Source organism: Labeo rohita, chromosome 5, assembly GCF_022985175.1.
Source record: "Labeo rohita strain BAU-BD-2019 chromosome 5, IGBB_LRoh.1.0, whole genome shotgun sequence".
Lineage (NCBI taxonomy): Eukaryota > Metazoa > Chordata > Actinopteri > Cypriniformes > Cyprinidae > Labeo > Labeo rohita.
The window spans coordinates 45,389,718-45,408,846 of NC_066873.1; the positions used below are offsets into that span (position 1 = coordinate 45,389,718).

The following is a 19,129-nucleotide window of genomic DNA, read 5'->3' on the forward strand; positions in this document are numbered from 1 at the left end:
CATTAATATTCATGACAAAGATATTAAATCACTAAAATATTATTTTGTAAACACAATTTTTTATAATTTATATGTAAGTATTGAAATATATTTATTTTTTAAATATTTTATGCTTTTCAATTGGTTTCTATTTAATACTTATTTAATTATAAGTTTCTTTAGCATGATGATAACGCATAGATTGAAATAATTTAAAATGCATTTTCTACAGTGTATCTCTATTCTAAGGTGTCCAAGTTGAGGAAGTTGGCGCCCTCTTGTTGTCATCAGATGTAACGCCATCTTTTCGCCTTCGCGTTTTGTGTTTTGTCAGTCGCGGGCTCCCGTAGCGCGTCCGTGTTGAGTCTCGTTCGCTGCAGAAACACGTGTGTCTCGTCACATCATGGAGTTTGAGGGCTGTAACTGTTTCAGACAGAGACTCGTGTTGTCCACACTGAGCGGAAAACGAGTGAAAATACGAAACATCAGATCTAAAGATGACAACCCTGGCATGCGAGGTGCGTTTATATCACAATATCACACATGACACATGTGACGTAGTATGTAATCAGTCAACAACAACAGCTCTTCATCACCATCAAAACAAATGTACAGGCTTTATATGAAATGCGTTATCATTACAGAATCGTTTATCTACAGCACATGTTGTGTGATGTACTTTTGAGATGAAGATTCGAATTATGATTCCTTCTCTGATTCAGATTGACGATTTTTCGTCTCAGTATTCTGCGTTTTTTGCGTGTCTGTTTCTTTTTTTCGATGTATTTACTTTTTATTTATTTGTTTGTCATTTTTTGTTTTTATTTAATTATTTTTCTTTATTTTTAAGTAAAATACTACTATATGTTTGTTTATTTATTTGTTTCTAGACGCATTTGCCTTTTTGTTTTCTAAATAAAATGCTACTCCATGTCTTATTTATTTATTTATTTATTTAGTTATTATATGTTTGTCTGTTTGTGCTGTTTATTCTAGACTTATCTGCCCAGTTTATTTTCTAAATAAAACACTACGTCATGTTCTATTAATTAATTAATTAATTTATTTATTTATTTATTCTCTCATTTATTTATTTATTTGTCGTTGTTCTAGACGTATTTATTTGCCTTTTTGTTTTCTAAATAAAATGCTACTCTATGTGCTATATATTTATTTTTACTTATTTACTTGTTTGTCTTTTGTACACTATTCTTGATTTATTTGCGTAGTTTATTTTTTAAGTACTACTCCATGTCCTGTTTATTTATTTATTTTTACTCATTTATTTATTTGTCTTATTTATTTGTACTCTTATTGTATTTGTTTATTCTAGACCTATCTGCCCAGTTTAGTTTCTAAATAAAATACGTCATGTTCTATTTATTTATTTATTTATTTATTTATTTATTCTCTCATTTATTTATTCTCTCATTTATTTATTTGCCATTCTGTATTCTATTTATTCTAGATGTATTTATTTGCCTTTTTGTTTTCTAAATAAAATGCTACTCTATTACCTTTTTATTTATTTATTTATTTGTCTTTTTGTACTGTATTTATTCTAGACTTATTTGCCCATTTTAATTTTTTTGTGAAGTACTACTCCATATCCTATTTACTTATTTTTACTAATTTATTTATTTGTCTTTTTGTACTCTGTTTATTCTAGACCTATCTGCCCAGTTTAGTTTCTAAATAAAATACTACGCCATGTTCTATTAATTAATTAATTAATTTATTTATTTATTTGTTTATTCTCTCATTTATTTATTTATTTATTTGCCATTCTATGTTATATTTATTCTAGATGTATTTATTTGCCTTTTTGTTTTCTAAATAAAATGCTACTCTATTACCTTTTTATTTATTTATTTATTTATTTGTCTTGTTGTACTCTATTTATTCTGGACTTATTTGCCCATTTAAATTTTTTTTTGTAATTACTACTCCATGTCCTATTTATTTATTTTTACTAATTTATTTATTTGTTTGTCTTTTGTACTCTGTTTATTATAGACTTATTTGCCTGGTTTATTTTCTAAATAAAATAAGTTATTGTCACCATATTTTGATTTTTTTTTAATTAAAATAACAATCTTTATTGTGAATGTATTGTTTTTATTATTTAAAATTTTTCAGATTTTTTTTTTTTTTTTTTTACTCTTTTAGATGATCTTCATGATCCCCTTTACTTCACTGTACATCACATCACTTTAAATGCATTGTACTACATTATAGTTCTGTAAAAAATAAATAAATAAATAAAAAAGACATATGCAAATGTATGGTTTTAGGCATTTAAGCACAAGCCTTTATATCAGCAACTTCCGACAGTGGCTTAAATGTGGCTGTTTTATTGTTTATTGTATTTTATTTTTAAGTGTTTCAAAATGTGCATCTGTTTTTGCTCTGTTGATAAAGAATGAGTGAAATCTAAACATCAAATGTGTTTGTTCAGATTTTGAAGCGAGCTTCATCAGGCTCCTCGACAAGGTGACCAACGGCACCAGAATCGAAATCAACCAGACGGGTAAGATTTATTGAACATTGATTGACTGATTGACAGGTGTGTTGGTTGTTCTTTGACGTCATGTGTGTGTTGACGCAGGAACGGTGTTGTTCTATCAGCCGGGTTTGCTGTACGGCGGCTCCGTGGAGCACGAGTGTCACGTCCAGCGGTCTATCGGGTATTATCTGGAGGGTCTGCTCATGTTGGCCCCGTTCATGAAGGCGCCGCTCAGAGCCGTGCTGAAGGGCGTCACCAACGACCCCACAGACCCATCGGTGAGTTTCCGCCCATTAATCAACTCCTTGAGAAAAAACTGTGCGGTCTGGTCAGGGATGGAAACCTCTAACCTTTATTTTTAATTTGTCATTTTAAAAGGACAGTTCACCCAAAAATGAGAATTCTGTCATCATTTACTCATCCTCATGTTGTTTCAAACCTATATGAGTTTGTTTCTTCTTTTGAACACAAAAGAAGATATTTTGAAGAATGTTTGAAACCGGACAGTTGACGGTAGCCATTGACTTCCATAGTATTTGTTTCCATACTATAGAAGTCAATGGCTACCGTCAACTGTTTGATTGTCAGTGTTCTTAAAATATCTTCTTTTGTTTTCAACAGAATGAAGAAACTCATTAGTAAAAAATGTTAAATGTAATAACTACATTTTTGTTTTTGGGTGAACTATCCCTTTAAATAAAAAATGTGACGTCACAGATCCAATGAGCTTTTATTGTTGTGATTGAGATGAGTTATTGAGATAAATATGAGTGATGTTATGTCAATCTTGTTATTAAGTTAATAAAAGTCATGCTAATATCAGCCTTGTTAATGTGAAATTGCTGCAAGGGTTTATGATTTTGATCATTTTGCTTATAATTTTACAATATTTTCTGTCTTTTTACAAAATAAACACTATGAAGTATTTTTTTGCAAATGAAACATAAGAATAAGGTAAAATATATACATCTTAAAAACTGAAAATTTATATCAGAGCGCATGGACTTATCATATACTGAATTACACTTGAGTTAAGTTGATTTTATTTCTATAAATGTTTATTTTTCTCCATTTCTTGTTGTTGGATTCTTATTTTCCTTTTTTATATGTATATATTTTTTTATAGTTTATATATTTTTTTTAATATTTATATTTTTACTTAATTTAACTAATTTATTATTATTATTATTATTATTTAATTTAAATTAATTAAAGACACTGTTAATCTTAATAAATTTCATTCTTGTTCATATTTTGTTTTGTAACTTTTTTTTAAAGCACGTTATATTCTTTATATTGAGTGTGTGTGTGTAATACTATAGTAATCACATTTGATTCTTCTACTTTGATGTCTAATAATTGGTATAAATTGCCCATTTTCTCTAGGTGGATCTTCTGAAGCTCACTGCTATTCCTTTGATGAAGCAGTTTGGGATTGATGGAGACAGTCTGGAAATAAAGGTCTGTCAGTATGTGTGTGTGTCAACCTATTAACTTGGCTTAATTTCTCTGTGAATGCATGAACTGATTAAGCATTTATGTTGCATGCAATGCAAGTTGCTTTGGATAAAAGCATCTGGCACATGCATAAATGCGGTTGGATTGTGTTCTAGCGTTGTGGTGTTGGTGTTTGTAGGTGGTGAAGCGAGGCATGGCTCCTGCAGGAGGAGGTGAGGTGCTCTTCACCTGTCCTGTTCGCCGCTCCATGAAACCCATTCAGCTCACGGAACCGGGAAAAATCAAGAGGATCCGAGGAACGGCGTATCCTTCCGCTGATAATAAAACCAGTTACCAGGAATTCTGACAATTCTGTATTTAAGGGAGCACGATTTTATTGGATTCCAATGCAAGTGACCAGTTTCACAACTCTGCATCAGGGGCCATTTTACAAAACATTTTATTTTACCACTAAGAGTACTTCTAATTAGCAGTTAATGTTCTTAGGTAAAAGTCTCCTCATCAAACCTCTTCACAAAGCTGCTGAGAGCAACTTTTAATAAGGAATGGGGAGAAATCCTAAACTAAGAGAGAAGGCGGGGTTGAGCTTGTTGCTATGGGTGATGTCATCAAGATTACAAACTATGATAGGGGAAGAGTATTTCATATAATCAGAGAAATATTGTAGGAGTATCATGTTGCCATATTTAAATGGTGAGTTTAAAATAAAAACGTTGCCATTTTCGGATCACGAGTTTCAAATAAAATTGTCACCCTGTTCCAATTGTGAGTTTCAAAAAAAGTCACCATTTTCTAATCACGAGTTTAAAATAAAAATGTAGCCATTTTCAAATCACGAGTTTCAAATTAAAATGTCGCCATTTTCGAATCACGAGTTTCAAATAAAAATGTCGCCATTTTTGAATCACGAGTTTAAAAGTAAAATGTTGCCATATTCGAATCACGAGTCTAAAATAAAAATGTCGCCATTTTCGTATCACGAGTTCGAAATAAAAATGTTGCCATTTTCTAATCACGATTTCGAAATAAAAATGTTGCCATATTCAAATTACGAGTTTAGAATGTCGCCATATTCGAATCATGGGTTTAAAATAAAAATATCCCCATATTCAAATCATGGGTTTAAAATAACAACGTTGCCATATTCAAATCAAAAGTTTAAAATAAAAATGGTGCCATATTCGAATCACAAGTTTCAAATAAAAATGTCGCCATTTTCGAATCACGAGTTTCAAGTAAAAATGTCGCCATTTTCGTATCACGAGTTTCAAATAAAAATGTCGCCATTTTCAAATCACGAGTTCTAAGTAAAAATGTCGCCATTTTCGTATCACGAGTTTCAAATAAAATTGTCGCCATTTTCTAATCACGAGTTCGAAATAAAAATGTCGCCATTTTCTAATCACGATTTTGGAAATAAAAATGTCGCCATATTCAAATTACGAGTTTAGAATGTCACCATATTCGAATCATGGGTTTAAAATAACAACGTTGCCATATTCAAATCAAAAGTTTAAAATAAAAATGTCGCCATTTTCGAATCACAAGTTTCAAGTAAAAATGTCACCTTTTTTCGAATCACAAGTTTCAAGTAAAAGCCGCCATTTTCGAATTACGAGTTTAAAATAAAAATGTCGCCATATTCAAATTACAAGTTTAGAATGTCGCCATATTTGAATCATGGGCTTAAAATAAAAATGTCGCCATATTCGAATCATGGGTTCAAAATAAAAACGTTGCCATATTCAAATCAAAAGTTTAAAATAAAAATGTCGCCATTTTCAAATCACAAGTTTCAAATAAAAATGTTGCCGTTTTCGAATCACGAGTTTCAAGGAAAATGTTGCCATATTCAAATTATGAGTTCGAAATAAAAATGTCGCCATATTCAAATTACGAGTTTAGCATGTCGCCATATTCGAATCATGGGTTTAAAATAAAAATATCCCCATATTCAAATCATGGGTTTAAAATAAAAACGTTGCCATATTCAAATCAAAAGATTAAAATAAAAATGTCGCCATTTTTGAATCACGAGTTTCAAAATGTCGCCATTGTCGAATTACAAGTTTCAAGTAAAAAAGTCGCCATTTTCGAATCACGAGTTTTAAATAAAAATGTCGCCATTTTCGAATCACAAGTTTAAAATAAAAATGTCGCCGTATTCGAATCATGGGTTTAATATAAAAACGTTGCCATATTCAAATCAAAAGTTTAAAATAAAAATGTCGCCATTTTCGAATCACGAGTTTCAAGTAAAAATGTCACCTTTTTTCGAATCACAAGTTTCAAGTAAAAGTCGCCATTTTCGAATCACGAGTTTAAAATAAAAATGTCGCCATATTCAAATTACAAGTTTAGAATGTCGCCATATTTGAATCATGGGTTTAAAATAAAAATGTCACCTTATTCGAATCATGGGTTTAAAAATAAAAACGTTGCCATATTCAAATCAAAAGTTTCAGGTAAAAATGTCGCCATTTTTGAATCACGAGTTTCAAGTAAAAAAAGTCGCCATTTTCAAATCACGAGTTTAAAATAAAAATGTCGCCATATTCGAATCATGGGTTTAAAATAAAAACGTTGCCATATTCAAATCAAAAGTTTAAAATAAAAATGTTGCCATTTTCGAATCACGAGTTTCAAGTTAAAATGTCGCCATTTTCGAATCACGAGTTTCAAGTAAAAATGTTGCCATATTCAAATTACGAGTTCGAAATAAAAATGTCGCCATATTCAAATTATGAGTTTAGAATGTCGCCATATTCGAATCATGGGTTTAAAATAAAAATATCCCCTTATTCAAATCATGGGTTTAAAATAAAAACGTTGCCATATTCAAATCAAAAGATTAAAATAAAAATGTCACCATTTTTGAATCACGAGTTTCAAGTAAAAAAGTTGCCATTTTCGAATCAAGTTTAAAATAAAAATGTCGCCATATTCGAATCATGGGTTTAAAATAAAAACATTGCCATATTCAAATCAAAAGTTTAAAAAAAAAAGTCGCCATTTTCGAATCACGAGTTTCAAATAAAAATGTTGCCTTTTTCGAATCACGAGTTTAGAATGTCGCCATATTTGAATCATGGGTTTAAAATAAAAACGTTGCCATATTCAAATCAAAAGTTTAAAATAAAAATGTCGCCATATTCGAATCATGAGTTTAAAATAAAAATGTCGCCATATTTGAATCATGGGTTTAAAATAAAAACGTTGCCATATTCAAATCAAAAGTTTAAAATAAAAATGTCGCCATATTCAAATCAAGTTTAAAATAAAAAAAGTTGCCATATTTAAATCAAGAGTTTAAAATAAAAATGTCACCATTTTCGAATCACGAGTTTAAAATAAAAATGTCGCCATATTCAAATCAAGTTTAAAATAAAATGTTGCCATATTTAAATCAAGAGTTTAAAATGTAAGCTAAGATTTCACAGATTTGGGAGCTGGTTTTTAAGGAAGCCCGTTTTTGCCACTTAATAAATAAAAAAAGGTAATTGCAACTTGAAACAGGCTTCTACAGGTTTTAGCACTAAAACACTTTGTGAAGTACTATTAGAGCAAACTTAAATTAGGACTGGCACTACCATTATTTTTAAGATTTTCTCCTAAAATGACAAATTAGCAGCTACTATTTGCCTCAAGATATTTTGTGAATATGGCCCCAGTTTTTGATGAACACTTTTTAAAGTTAAATACTAACCGGTTAAATCAAAGCAGTGACATAGAGCCTTCGAGAGTTTAATGTTGATCCTTGACAAACATGTACCAGATTCTCAGTGCGAGTTTCTCCTCAGATGGCCAACAGGATCGTGGACTCGGCCAGGAGCATCCTCAACAAATTCATCCCAGATATTTACATCTACACCGACCACATGAAGGGAGCCAGCTCTGGGAAGTGAGTTACTGCAGTCAGTCTGAGCTGATGGTTTAAAGCTGAACTGTTTATCAATGACCTAGCCAACTCCTCAGTAACCATAGTAACAACCTAATCTCGTGCTAGTAACTAGTGATTCAGTGGTTATGGTGAAGTGACTAATGCACTGTATTTTGTGTGCAGGTCTCCAGGGTTCGGTCTGACGCTGGTGGCTGAGACGGTGAACGGCACATTTCTCGGCGCTGAGGTCATGTCCACGCCGCAGGGTCAGGGAGCTCCGGTGCTGCCGGAGGACTTGGGCAAAAACTGTGCTAAACTACTGCTGGAGGAGATCTATAGGGTGAGCATCACCAAACACACACACATTCACACACTTTTGGTTTTCAGAAACTTTTCATGGGTGTAACAAAACACACACACAAGTACACACAAACAAACACATACACATTAAATAAATATATTTGTATTTAAAAATTAAAAATGTGCTCACTGATTTATGCAAACGAACATATTTACATTTTTATAGTAAAGTGTTGCCAGATATTTTTGTTAATTCTAGGGCTCTCAGTCAATTAAAATGTTTAATCTAATTAATTACATGATGTCAATTAATTCATCGCAAAATAGATTTGACTGTGAAAATACCCACAAACGATTATTTAAAGCTTTTTTTGTGTTAAATGAGAAAGTATCAAGTAGACATTACAAATTGTAGCTTTAGAAAGAAATATATTATTTGATTCAACATAAAAGTTATTACACATAAACATTTAGTCTGCAATGACCTAACATAAAATATGAAACATAAAAGAAGATCATTTAAGAAGCATCTCAGTATTTTTAGTTCATATAATGAAAGTCATTGGCAACCAAAACAGCTGCTGTTATGTTTCACTAAAGAAAGGTTTGAAACGACATGAGGCTGAGTAAACGATGACAGAATAACATTTTTTGGGGGGTGAACTATCCCTTTAATGTTTTATTATTTGCTTGTTTATTTATTTATTTATTTTTAAGGAAATGATACTCCAAATAAGAAACTAAATCTGCCAGCAGGTTGCCGTAAATGTCTTTGAGTCATTCACTCATTCGATTCGTTCAAACGGCCGATTCATTTAGGAATGAAGTAAATGGCTCACTTTATAAATGGGCCTTTGAATCTTTGATTCACATGATTCGTTCAAAACGTGGATTCATTCAGAAACTAACCACTGCCGTGTTGCTTGAAGACACACAACAATTCTGCCATGGCTTCAAAGGTAATATATTATCTGCAAATTTGAGCAAAACACATAATATTGTGTGTAAAATATAATGCAATATCAACTTTTTATTTTCTCAACTGTTGTATGAAATCACATTTAAGCTCGCGATAGATCGGGACAAAATCAGCACTCGTGTCATTTTGCTCTTGCTGCCCATGTGATATGTGATATATATAAATATGAGATTTTTTTTTTTGTACCAGTATCTTGAATTTTAGAGTGTAACTGCATTTATGGAGTCGTTGCCCTGCATCATATTTGTCAACAGTCAACTGTATGAAATATGATGTTCAGATCTGGGGGAGGAGCCAACGCGTTAACTGCGTTAGCATATTTGAATTGCGTTATTTTTTTTTTTTTAAAAATATACATTATAAAAATTTTTGTTTATATCTAAGTAATTAAGTTAATGTGTTAAACTGACAGCCCTAGTTAATTCTTTTTAATTAAACTGAAGTTTGTAATTCCTTAGTGACATGAAAAGACTTTTTGTTTGAATGGCAGACTGAGACGTGACATCATGAACTCAACCAATTGGGTGGTTTGGGGGCGGGGCAACCAGTTCATTTAATCAATGACAGATGAGGGGGTGTTTCAAACTTTCAAAAAGTTCAAAGATCTGATTTTTACTCTGAAGTGTGCTTGTTCCCACTCACATTTTCATTTGAATCTTAAAATCAATGCCACATTTGGTTGTTTACAGTCTCCTGGTGACTGAAATAGATTCTTATCTGTTACATCTTATTATGAGAGAAGGTTTTTGGAGGAGAAAGTGTGTGTTTGTGGTTGAGAACAGGCTGATAGTGCCGGCGGGCCGCAGCTTAGATCCGCTCTGCTAAAGGGATTACCATCGTCTAACCGTAATCCACTGTAACTCACTGTACTGACACCAGATAAACACTCAGCATACGCTTCTCGGGGAAGACAAACGCCACGAGTCTCTCGCTGTGAGGCATGTGAGTTGAGTTAAAATGGGCTGATTCAGATTGTCTTATACTGAATGCTGGACGGCAGCGCTGTTGTGGGGCGTCTTTTTAGGGCTGTTAATATTTGAAGACACTGATCACACACAACAGCCACTGCATGCATTTGTGTGTGCGTGTGCGCGCTTGTACACGGCTGTTTGTGTTGAGGTTAATCAGTAGCTGGTGGTTGGTCGCTGTAGTAAACAGCTCCTGAATGCAGACTGGTTCTGACTGTGCTGCGCTTGGATAAACTAGAAAACATGATGTGAGTTTATTCTGTCTTTTTGCAATCTTTAAAAATGTAGATTTTTTTGGTTTTATGTTTTAAATGGAAGCGATGTTTGCTTACTGTCTGCACATTCAGCACGTTTTGCTTTTAATGCATTTCTATGAATTTTTTTTTTTGCTAATATTAAGAAATTAATTTAAATGTTTTATCATATTTGTGTTTTGCATGTTTCTTTTATTTTGAACATGAAGTGCATGAGTAGCAATTTATTAGCAATTTATTGTATTTTTTTTTTTAATCAATTCAAGTTTATTTTTAGTTAGTTAAATACATAATTAGTTATTATTAGCCCATTATTAGTACTTAGTTATTAATACAAGAAAGTTCTTTTTGTTTAATATTTTTTTTTACTTTTTCTATTTAATTTTAAATTTAATTTAATTTGTTTATTTTTTTATTTTGCACATAAAATGCATAAGCAAGTTCTTTTTTTTATTTTTTTAATTATTATTATTATTTTTAAATCTTTATATATAATTATGTTTTTATTAATTGTTTATTTCTTTAATTTTGGCTCATTAACTACAGAAATAAGTAGCTAGTTATTAATATTTTTAGTTTTAAATAAAAGCAAGTACTTTTTAATTTTATATTATTAATTAATATTATTTTTGTATTTTTAAAATAAATATATTTTTATAAATACTAGCAGTCAGTTTCTTAAATGGGCTGACAGGACACATCAGCCAATGCTGTGATGTTGGGGGCGGAGCCACTTGTTTTTCATCCAGTGGCAGACAGGTGGAGTGTTTGAAACCTGTTTGAAAACAGTCATTATTTTTGCAATTTTTTTTTGGTGCCAAAGCTGCACAAAGCAGCTTTAAAAGGCTTTTTATCATGCAGTAATTAAACTGTTTTTGTGCTAGCATTGCAGGAAATATGGGAGTGTTTTTGTCCAAAATGAAACCTGTTTTTGTTGCTCAAACATGTTAATAACACAATAGCATAATTGTGCAATTGTGCAATTTTTAATCTTCATTTGGTAAAATTCATTGATGAGGATCAAAGTGCCAACTTAAATGATCTCTTCTATCATTAGATGTTGTTTTTTTTTTTTTTTTGTCTGTCAGTCACAGATCAGCCAGCATTCCTAGATGTTGTTTTTGTGTGTTTTTGAGAATGAGTTGGTTCTTTTCAGCAGTTTTCTGAATGACGCATGCGCTTGTTTGTATTGAGCGTGTTTTGGCAGAGCGGTACGGTCACTGACACACTCCTGTCCTTGTTTGTGTCAGTGGGACGAGAGCATTGACCGCGTCCAGAAGAGCGTCCACTTGTATGACTCTCATCAACCTGTCATAGAAATATATATATATATATATATATATATGTATATATGTATATGTATATGTGTATATATATATATATATATATATATATATATATATATATATTTATTTTATTTATTTATTTATTTATTTTTAATTATTATTTATTTATTTATTTATTTATTTTTGGTAAAGCATTTCTACATCATCATGACAGTATTTAACATTATTTACCTTTTAAATTATGCTGAGCTGCAACATTTACACCAGATTGTTTAATATTTATTATTAAAATATATAATCGGTAATAAATGACATAAAATGAAATAAAAATGAAAAAAGAAAATGAAATAATTAATTTTGTATCATTAAGATGCTTAGTTTTATTCATATTTTTATTAATAGTTTTATTAATGTTTGAACCTTTTTAATGTTTTGACTCTTTTTAAAGTTGTTTTTTTGTTGTGTTATTTTTAGTAGTTTTATTCTTTTTTTATTCGTTCCTATTTTAGTACATCAAATTATATTACAGTGAGAAATGTTGCCTGAAATTAAACATTTTTTTAAATTATTTAATTTAATTTAATTTTATTTCATTTCAGTTCATATTTATTTCATTTCATATAACAAAAATATCCTTTTAATGGTTTTAAATTAAATTTCAGTTTTAGTTAACACTTATACGGCTGGATAAAATATGTAACAAATATGTAAATATATTTATATATTTTTTTACATTGCACTAATGAGAAATTTAGGGTGACGTGTGTTTACGTTCTATTAAAAGGAATGCCACAATGCATAAAATCTTTAGTCTAAATTAGGCTGAATTTTCTGCAAAATATACAAAAAAAAAAAAATCAATGTTGCATATATTACAAAAAATGCTTTTACAAAAAATGCTTTACTTACTTTTTACCAGCCAAAATGTCTAAAAATTCTTAAATCAATAAGGATTTTCTAGACAAGTAAAAATTAATTATGAAATATTAAATATTAATTAATTTTAAAGTCAAAATTAAGTGAGTTTTTGCTTGTTTTCTGTTTGAAGTAAAATTATTTTGCTTCCCCATTTTTGTCAATTTTTTCTGAAATCAAGGCAATTTTTCCTTTTTGATTTAAGAATTTTATATGTTGTATGTAATATTGTATATAAATAGGAAAAGCAGTTTTTGCAGTTAGCACCTTAGTGTATTTTAGGATTTTTGTCTTAAATGCCTTGTTAATTATTTTTTTTTAAATCTTTTTTTAATTTTCGTTCTGCTGCTGATGAAGTGTTAAATAAATATGAATTTTTCTGCTGAACCATGATCTTCATGGTCACGTATGCCTGATTCTGAGCACAGACGGTTGTTTCTGGAGATCTCATGTCCTGGAAACATGCGGCCGCTTGTTATGCAGGTTTGACAAAGACGTTCAGTGTGCGGCTTCATAATTACGTTTGACGATTTGTGCAGCCGCAGATGGTGAATATGACAGCAGTATCACGTGGGGAGCGTCGAGGTCTCGGAGAGGTTTTCGGGGCTCGAGTCTCACCTTCATTAACGCTCATGGAGCGAAATGTTTGGGACTTTTCCACCAGGTGTTACGGGAAAGTTTTAGATCATTTCTCATCAAACATGATACAGAAAATGAACATTAGATGATCAAATCAAGCTGTTCATCTGGACATGAGTGTCTGTTCTGGATGTTACTGGAGTGGCAGTTCATGGTGAGGATTTTGTTGCTCTAAATGCAAATGTGTTTTACTTTTCAGTTTGTTAGTGATACACGTCGCTGTCTGTTTAAATGAGGACATACCGTACAATTGTGTTTTTTAGTTAATTGCATGACCGGGTTCATTTTGTGAGTTTGCACAGTGCTAATAAATTGAATGACACAAAGATATTATCATGTTCTTACGTTGTTTTTCTTGTGTGAGGGTTAAAGTGGATATTACCATATTAACAGTTCAGGTTTGCATACGGATCAAGCTGTAATTATGTATTTTGCATTTGTGGTTTACAGTGTGTAAAACATTAGTTTAATGTGGAGCTGTATCAGAATAAATGTATTGGTGTCAGAGAAGCTCTCAGACTTTAGATCCAGAAAAATTTGTCTGAATATCTCACGTTCTCCCGCTGATTACTGCTGTTAGTCCATTTATAGCTGCAGTGAGTCGTTTACACAAAAGTGACATCGTGTTCAGAGGCTTGTGAATGATTTTCACCAGAGAAACAGTTTTGACATGCAGAGACCTGCTAAACAAACCTCCACTCAGTGTTATTTTAGTACTTTAGTAGTGTTTTAGAGCTACTATTATAGTTTCCATTTAATTTTTTTAAATTAATTTTTATATTTTCCATTTTTGGTTGAAATGTAGTTACATTTTTTAAATAGTTGTTTACAGTATTAATTTCATTTAAGATGTTGTTTTTAGGATAAGTTTTTTTTTTTTGTATTAATTTTTATTTCAGTTTTTAAGTATATCAAGTTTATGTATATATTTTTCATAACTTTTTATTTTATTTTATTTTATTTATTTTTTAATACATTAAAACATTTAACGTATTAAACATTTTATTTCAGTTTTTGTTATTTTAGTACATCAATTGTTTTTAAATTAATATTTATATTTTAGTACGTTTTTTTTTTTTTCATTGTTTTTTTTTTATGAATTTTTCCATTTTTATTATTTTAGTACATCGTGGTTTTTGTTTTGGTTTTATTAATTATTTCAGTGTTTGTTATTTTAGTACATCAAGTTGTTTTTTTTGTAATCATTAATGTTTATTTCAGTTTTAGTTATTTTTGTATATCAGGTTTTTTTTTTTTATCTATATATATTTTTTCCCAGTTTTTGTTATTTTAGTATATCAAGTTATATAGTGTGTGTGTGTATATATATGTATATATGTATATATTAGGGGTGGAGCCGAACCCGAATACGGTATTCGGAAAGGCACAAATAGCGTGTTTTTACAAATACTTATTTCGAACAAATACTTAAAAAAATATTTGTATTCGGGAACAAGAAAAACTTTATATCAAAAAAGCTGCGTTTCCTCATGAGACCGCAGTGCACGCCCGCATGAGCGAGTGAGTGGGTGACATTCAGGAGTCGGAGGGGTTGGGGGCAGGGCATATGCTCCCAAAATTTAATCTGCGCGACCTCAAAATATATTTGGAAGCATTTGTGCGAGTGCGAGAAATCGTTGCGGTGCGACTTGTTTTTATTTCTTTACAAAACTTTCGCTAGCCGAACTACTGCCCAGACCGCTGTGAGCTGATACAGTGACAGTTTCGCCGTTTTCTCCAACATTCCATAACTAATGAAACTCGATCTGTACATTCTTAACAGATTTTAGATATTAGTCGTCAATCACTCCCTGTCACTGACACTGCTCCGCTGAAACTCGGAACCGGCCGTTTTTTTCTCTCTCTTAACCAACCTCTGTTCCGGATTTGCACAAACTACATTGCAATTAGGGGTGTGTGATATGACGATTTTTGATTGTGGACAATTAAAATGTCTCCACAATCTGCTTTTGAAGAAATATACTATATTTTGTGCTACAGCGCACGTTCTGGCATACATTCACATCAAATGATAACTCCACTCACGCAGGGGCGTAATTTCCACTGGGGACACACTTTTCAAAATCCCGTTTGTGTCCCACCACTTTTGAATAGTTTTGTTAAATTAATGTCTTGTATTGTGGAATGCACGCTTAGCACCGCCGAGAGTTTCGCGCCATTGTTAAAACGAAACCGAAAGTAAAACGCGCGCGCGCATTCAAAAGCAATTTTAATAGCCCACGTTTAGAGATCGACTCCCCAGTTCACCTTAGCATAGCTTCCCGTCACCCATTAACTTAGTTGAAACTCCTCACATGGATTTGGGCAACCAAATAGAAAAGAGTGTGGCTGTTGCTGAGATCTCTTGGTCCTCCAAAAAAAGTGTGTAGAAGTGTAACGCAAAAAAAAATGGATTTTTACGCCTATTTTGAATTTTACTCGAATGCAAATACAAATACAAATACTTTTCCCCCCTCAACAAATACAAATACAGATACAAATAAAGGCTGCTTTGCACACCCCTAGTATATATATATATATATATATGTGTATGTATATGTATGTGTATGTATATATATGTGTGTGTGTGTACATATATATATATATATATGTATATATATATATATATATATGTATGTATGTATGTATATATGTATATATGTATATATTTATTTTTCAGTTTGTTTTAGTGCATCAAGTTTTTTTTTTAAATTAATTTGTATTTTAGTTTTTGTTATTTTAGAACATCAAGTTTTGGGTTTTTTTTAAATAAATTTTGTGTACATTTTTAGTACATGAGTTTTTCATATTTATTTTAGTAGATCAGGTGTTTTTTATTCATTTTATTCATTTGTTGTTTTTTATTAATTATTTCAGTGTTTGTTATTTTAGTAAATCGAATTGTTTTTTTGTATTTATTTCATTTCAGTTTTTGTTATTTTAGTGTATCATTTTTTTATTTCAGTTTATTTTAGTGCATCAAATTTCTTTTTTGTACATTTTTATTTCAGTTTTTGTTATTTTAATACGTCAAGTTTTTGTTTTATTATTAATTTTATATTTTAGTTTGTGTTTTTTTGTTTTTATTTTTTATTTTAGTAGATCAAGTGTTTTTTATTAGTTATTTCAGTGTTTTTTTGTGTTTGTTTTTTTTTTTTATTATTAATTATTTCAGTGTTTGTTGTTTTAGTACATCAAGTGTTTTTTATTAACTTTTATTTCAAGCTAAACTAAATGAAAATGATTACCTTGGCAGCTAGCTAAAATCAAATAATTTTTTGTTTGTTTTAGTTTCATTTAACTATTGCATTACTTTGGCTTAATTCTGACCTTTATTTGTTGTCTCTTTTAGGGCGGCTGCGTGGATTCAACCAATCAGAGTTTGGCTCTCTTGTACATGACGTTAGGCCAGCAGGATGTGTCTAAAACACTGTTAGGACCCCTTTCACCCTACACGTAAGCGCTCACACACACAACTAAAGGATTAAAAGCAGATGAAATGTTTTCAAGTAAACATTCAAAAATGAAATGCAGAATACAAAAAGAATCAAATGTCATTTCAAGCTGCTTGCAACTTTTCCATGTGATGCAGAAAAGCTGCTGTCTCTACTTTTACTATTACCTTGGTGCCATTTGACATGGATACTCTTACATGAATTGTCCATTTTCAGTTATCATGGTACCGGTGCTGTGTGCCTGTCAAGTACAGTACTATGATAACTGAAGATTGACGGTGCCAACACGTGTTTCTCCTCCGGTGGATCGACTCCTGTGGACTCCAGCTCCATAAATGCGCAGGAGATTTGTGCTGAAAAAATTATCAGAATATTTTCCTTTTGATCAGTGTGTTTTAGTAGCATTAAGATACTGTTATAGATTTTATTAATGGTTTAAATTTGTTTTTATTTTTATATTTTAGTTATTTTAGTACATCAGGTTAAACTAAATGAAAAATGAGGAAAAAATAATAATTTTTACTTGGCAACTAACTGAGATAAAAATCATTTTTTAATATATTATTTTATTTCAGTTAACATTTATTTTATTTGAAATAACAAAAATGTTTTCTGATGTTAGTTTTAATTTTAGTTAACTATGTTAACCCTTTTTGGTGTTTTACGTTACGTTATTTTTGATCGAATTTTACATTATATTAGCTATATTATGTATTAATCATTTATTTTCTTCTTATTTAATATGTTCATGATTTATTTAAAAAAATTATTTGTTAATTTTTATTTCAGTTTTATTTTGTATATGAGTTTGTTTTTTTTATTTGAGTAATTTTACATGAGTTTTTATTTTAGTACATCAAGTGTTTTTTTCATAACTTTATTTCAGTTTGTTATTTTAGTGCATCGGGGTTTTTTTTTAATTTTTTTTATTTTAATACATTGTTTTTAATTGTTTATTAATTTTGTTTTTGATTAATTTTTTTTACATTTTTGTTATTTTAGTACATCAAAATGTTTTTTAATTTTTATTTCAGTTTTTGTTTTATTAATACATCAAGTTTTTCATTGTTTATTAATTTTGTTTTAGTACGTTTTACATTTTTGTTATTTTTGTACATCTAGTGGTTTTTTTTTTTTTACTTTTATTTACAATTTTGTTATTTTAGTACATTAAGTGTTTTTAAATTAATTTTTATTTCAGTTTTTATTTTAATACATCAAGTTTTTCATTGTGTATTAATTGTATTTATATTTTTGTTATTTTAGTACATCTAGTGTTTTTTTTAATTAATTATTTTTATTTACATTTTTTTATTAAAGTACATCAAGTGTTTTTTTTATACATTTTTTTATTTCAGTTTTTATTTTAATACATGAAGTTTTTAATTATTAATTTTGTTTTTGTTTTATTACATTATTTTTTGTTTTCATTTTTATTAATATTTTATTTACATTTTTTGTTATATAAGTACATCAAGTGTTTTTTATTAATTATTTCAGTGCTTGTTATTTTAGTACATTAAGTGTTTGTTTGTTTTTTAAATACATTTTTATTCCAGTTTTTAGTATGCTATTTTAGCACAGCAAGCTAAACGAAAATTATTTCCTTGGCTTATTATTAGCTTTAAATCAACTCTCAAACTCCCTGCAATAAAGTTTCAGAGAAATCCTACTACCATGCTCTTGTACCATGGTAATACCATGTTTTTTGGTCCCTTACTATGGTAACGACACTGTTAGCAGTGATTTCTCCTTGTTGAAAGCATCTTTTAACTCTCACCGTTTTCCACGCAGGATCGAATTCCTGAGACACATCAGAGACTTCTTTCAGATCATGTTCAAGATCGAGCAACAGAAACCTGGAGAAGATGAACAGAAAGGAGGAGAGAAGGTCCTGATGACGTGTGTGGGAGCCGGATACAGCAACATCAGCAAAACCATCAAATAAAGACTCTGAGTGTCTCCTTAGGACTGAAAAATTTAGTTCTATTCAATGTTTTATAGCGTTTTTGTATTTTACAGTGGAATAATGACATTCCCATGTTCTTTCATGAAGAAACGTCTGCTGAACTTTGCTTTTGTACCACGTTGAGAGGCAGTTTTGTGCTTCACAATGCATTTTCAGATTGAGGTGCGAGTAATAAACGCATGTGCCGTTTCTTTGCTGATCTCTGCGTTTCTCCGCTGTTTGATCGTCTCCAGTCGTTCTGCACTTCTGCACCTTTAACTCACACTTCAGTACGTCTCAAAGAAGGTTCTTGAGACCTGCACGTCTTATCTTTCTCCATTCCACAGTCCCATTTCTGGATATGTTATAAATCAGTACACCAAACAATGAGAGGAGCGTTTTCAGGATGTGTTTGCTTGCTAAATAGAATCAGAATGGGAATTGAATGGGTTTGATTCATGTCAGTAAGTTTGAGGTCAGCTGCACCAGGGTTATAATTAAAATTATATTAATACAATAGTTGTTAATTGAAAAACTTTAATAGATATAAAATAAAAGCATA

At 30.6% G+C, this 19,129-nt stretch overlaps 1 protein-coding gene across 1 annotated transcript; it reads left to right on the forward strand.

Moving 5' to 3' along the window:
* Window positions 1–329: 329 nt before the first annotated feature.
* On the forward strand, window positions 330–18,787 carry rcl1 (RNA terminal phosphate cyclase-like 1). Its single transcript, XM_051111075.1, has 9 exons — window positions 330–497; window positions 2,438–2,509; window positions 2,588–2,763; window positions 3,872–3,946; window positions 4,122–4,246; window positions 7,719–7,844; window positions 8,007–8,163; window positions 16,517–16,620; window positions 18,414–18,787. Exons 1-9 carry the CDS (start codon window positions 383–385, stop codon window positions 18,565–18,567), a joined length of 1,104 nt encoding a protein of 367 aa, XP_050967032.1. The 5' UTR covers window positions 330–382; the 3' UTR covers window positions 18,568–18,787.
* Window positions 18,788–19,129: the final 342 nt, after the last annotated feature.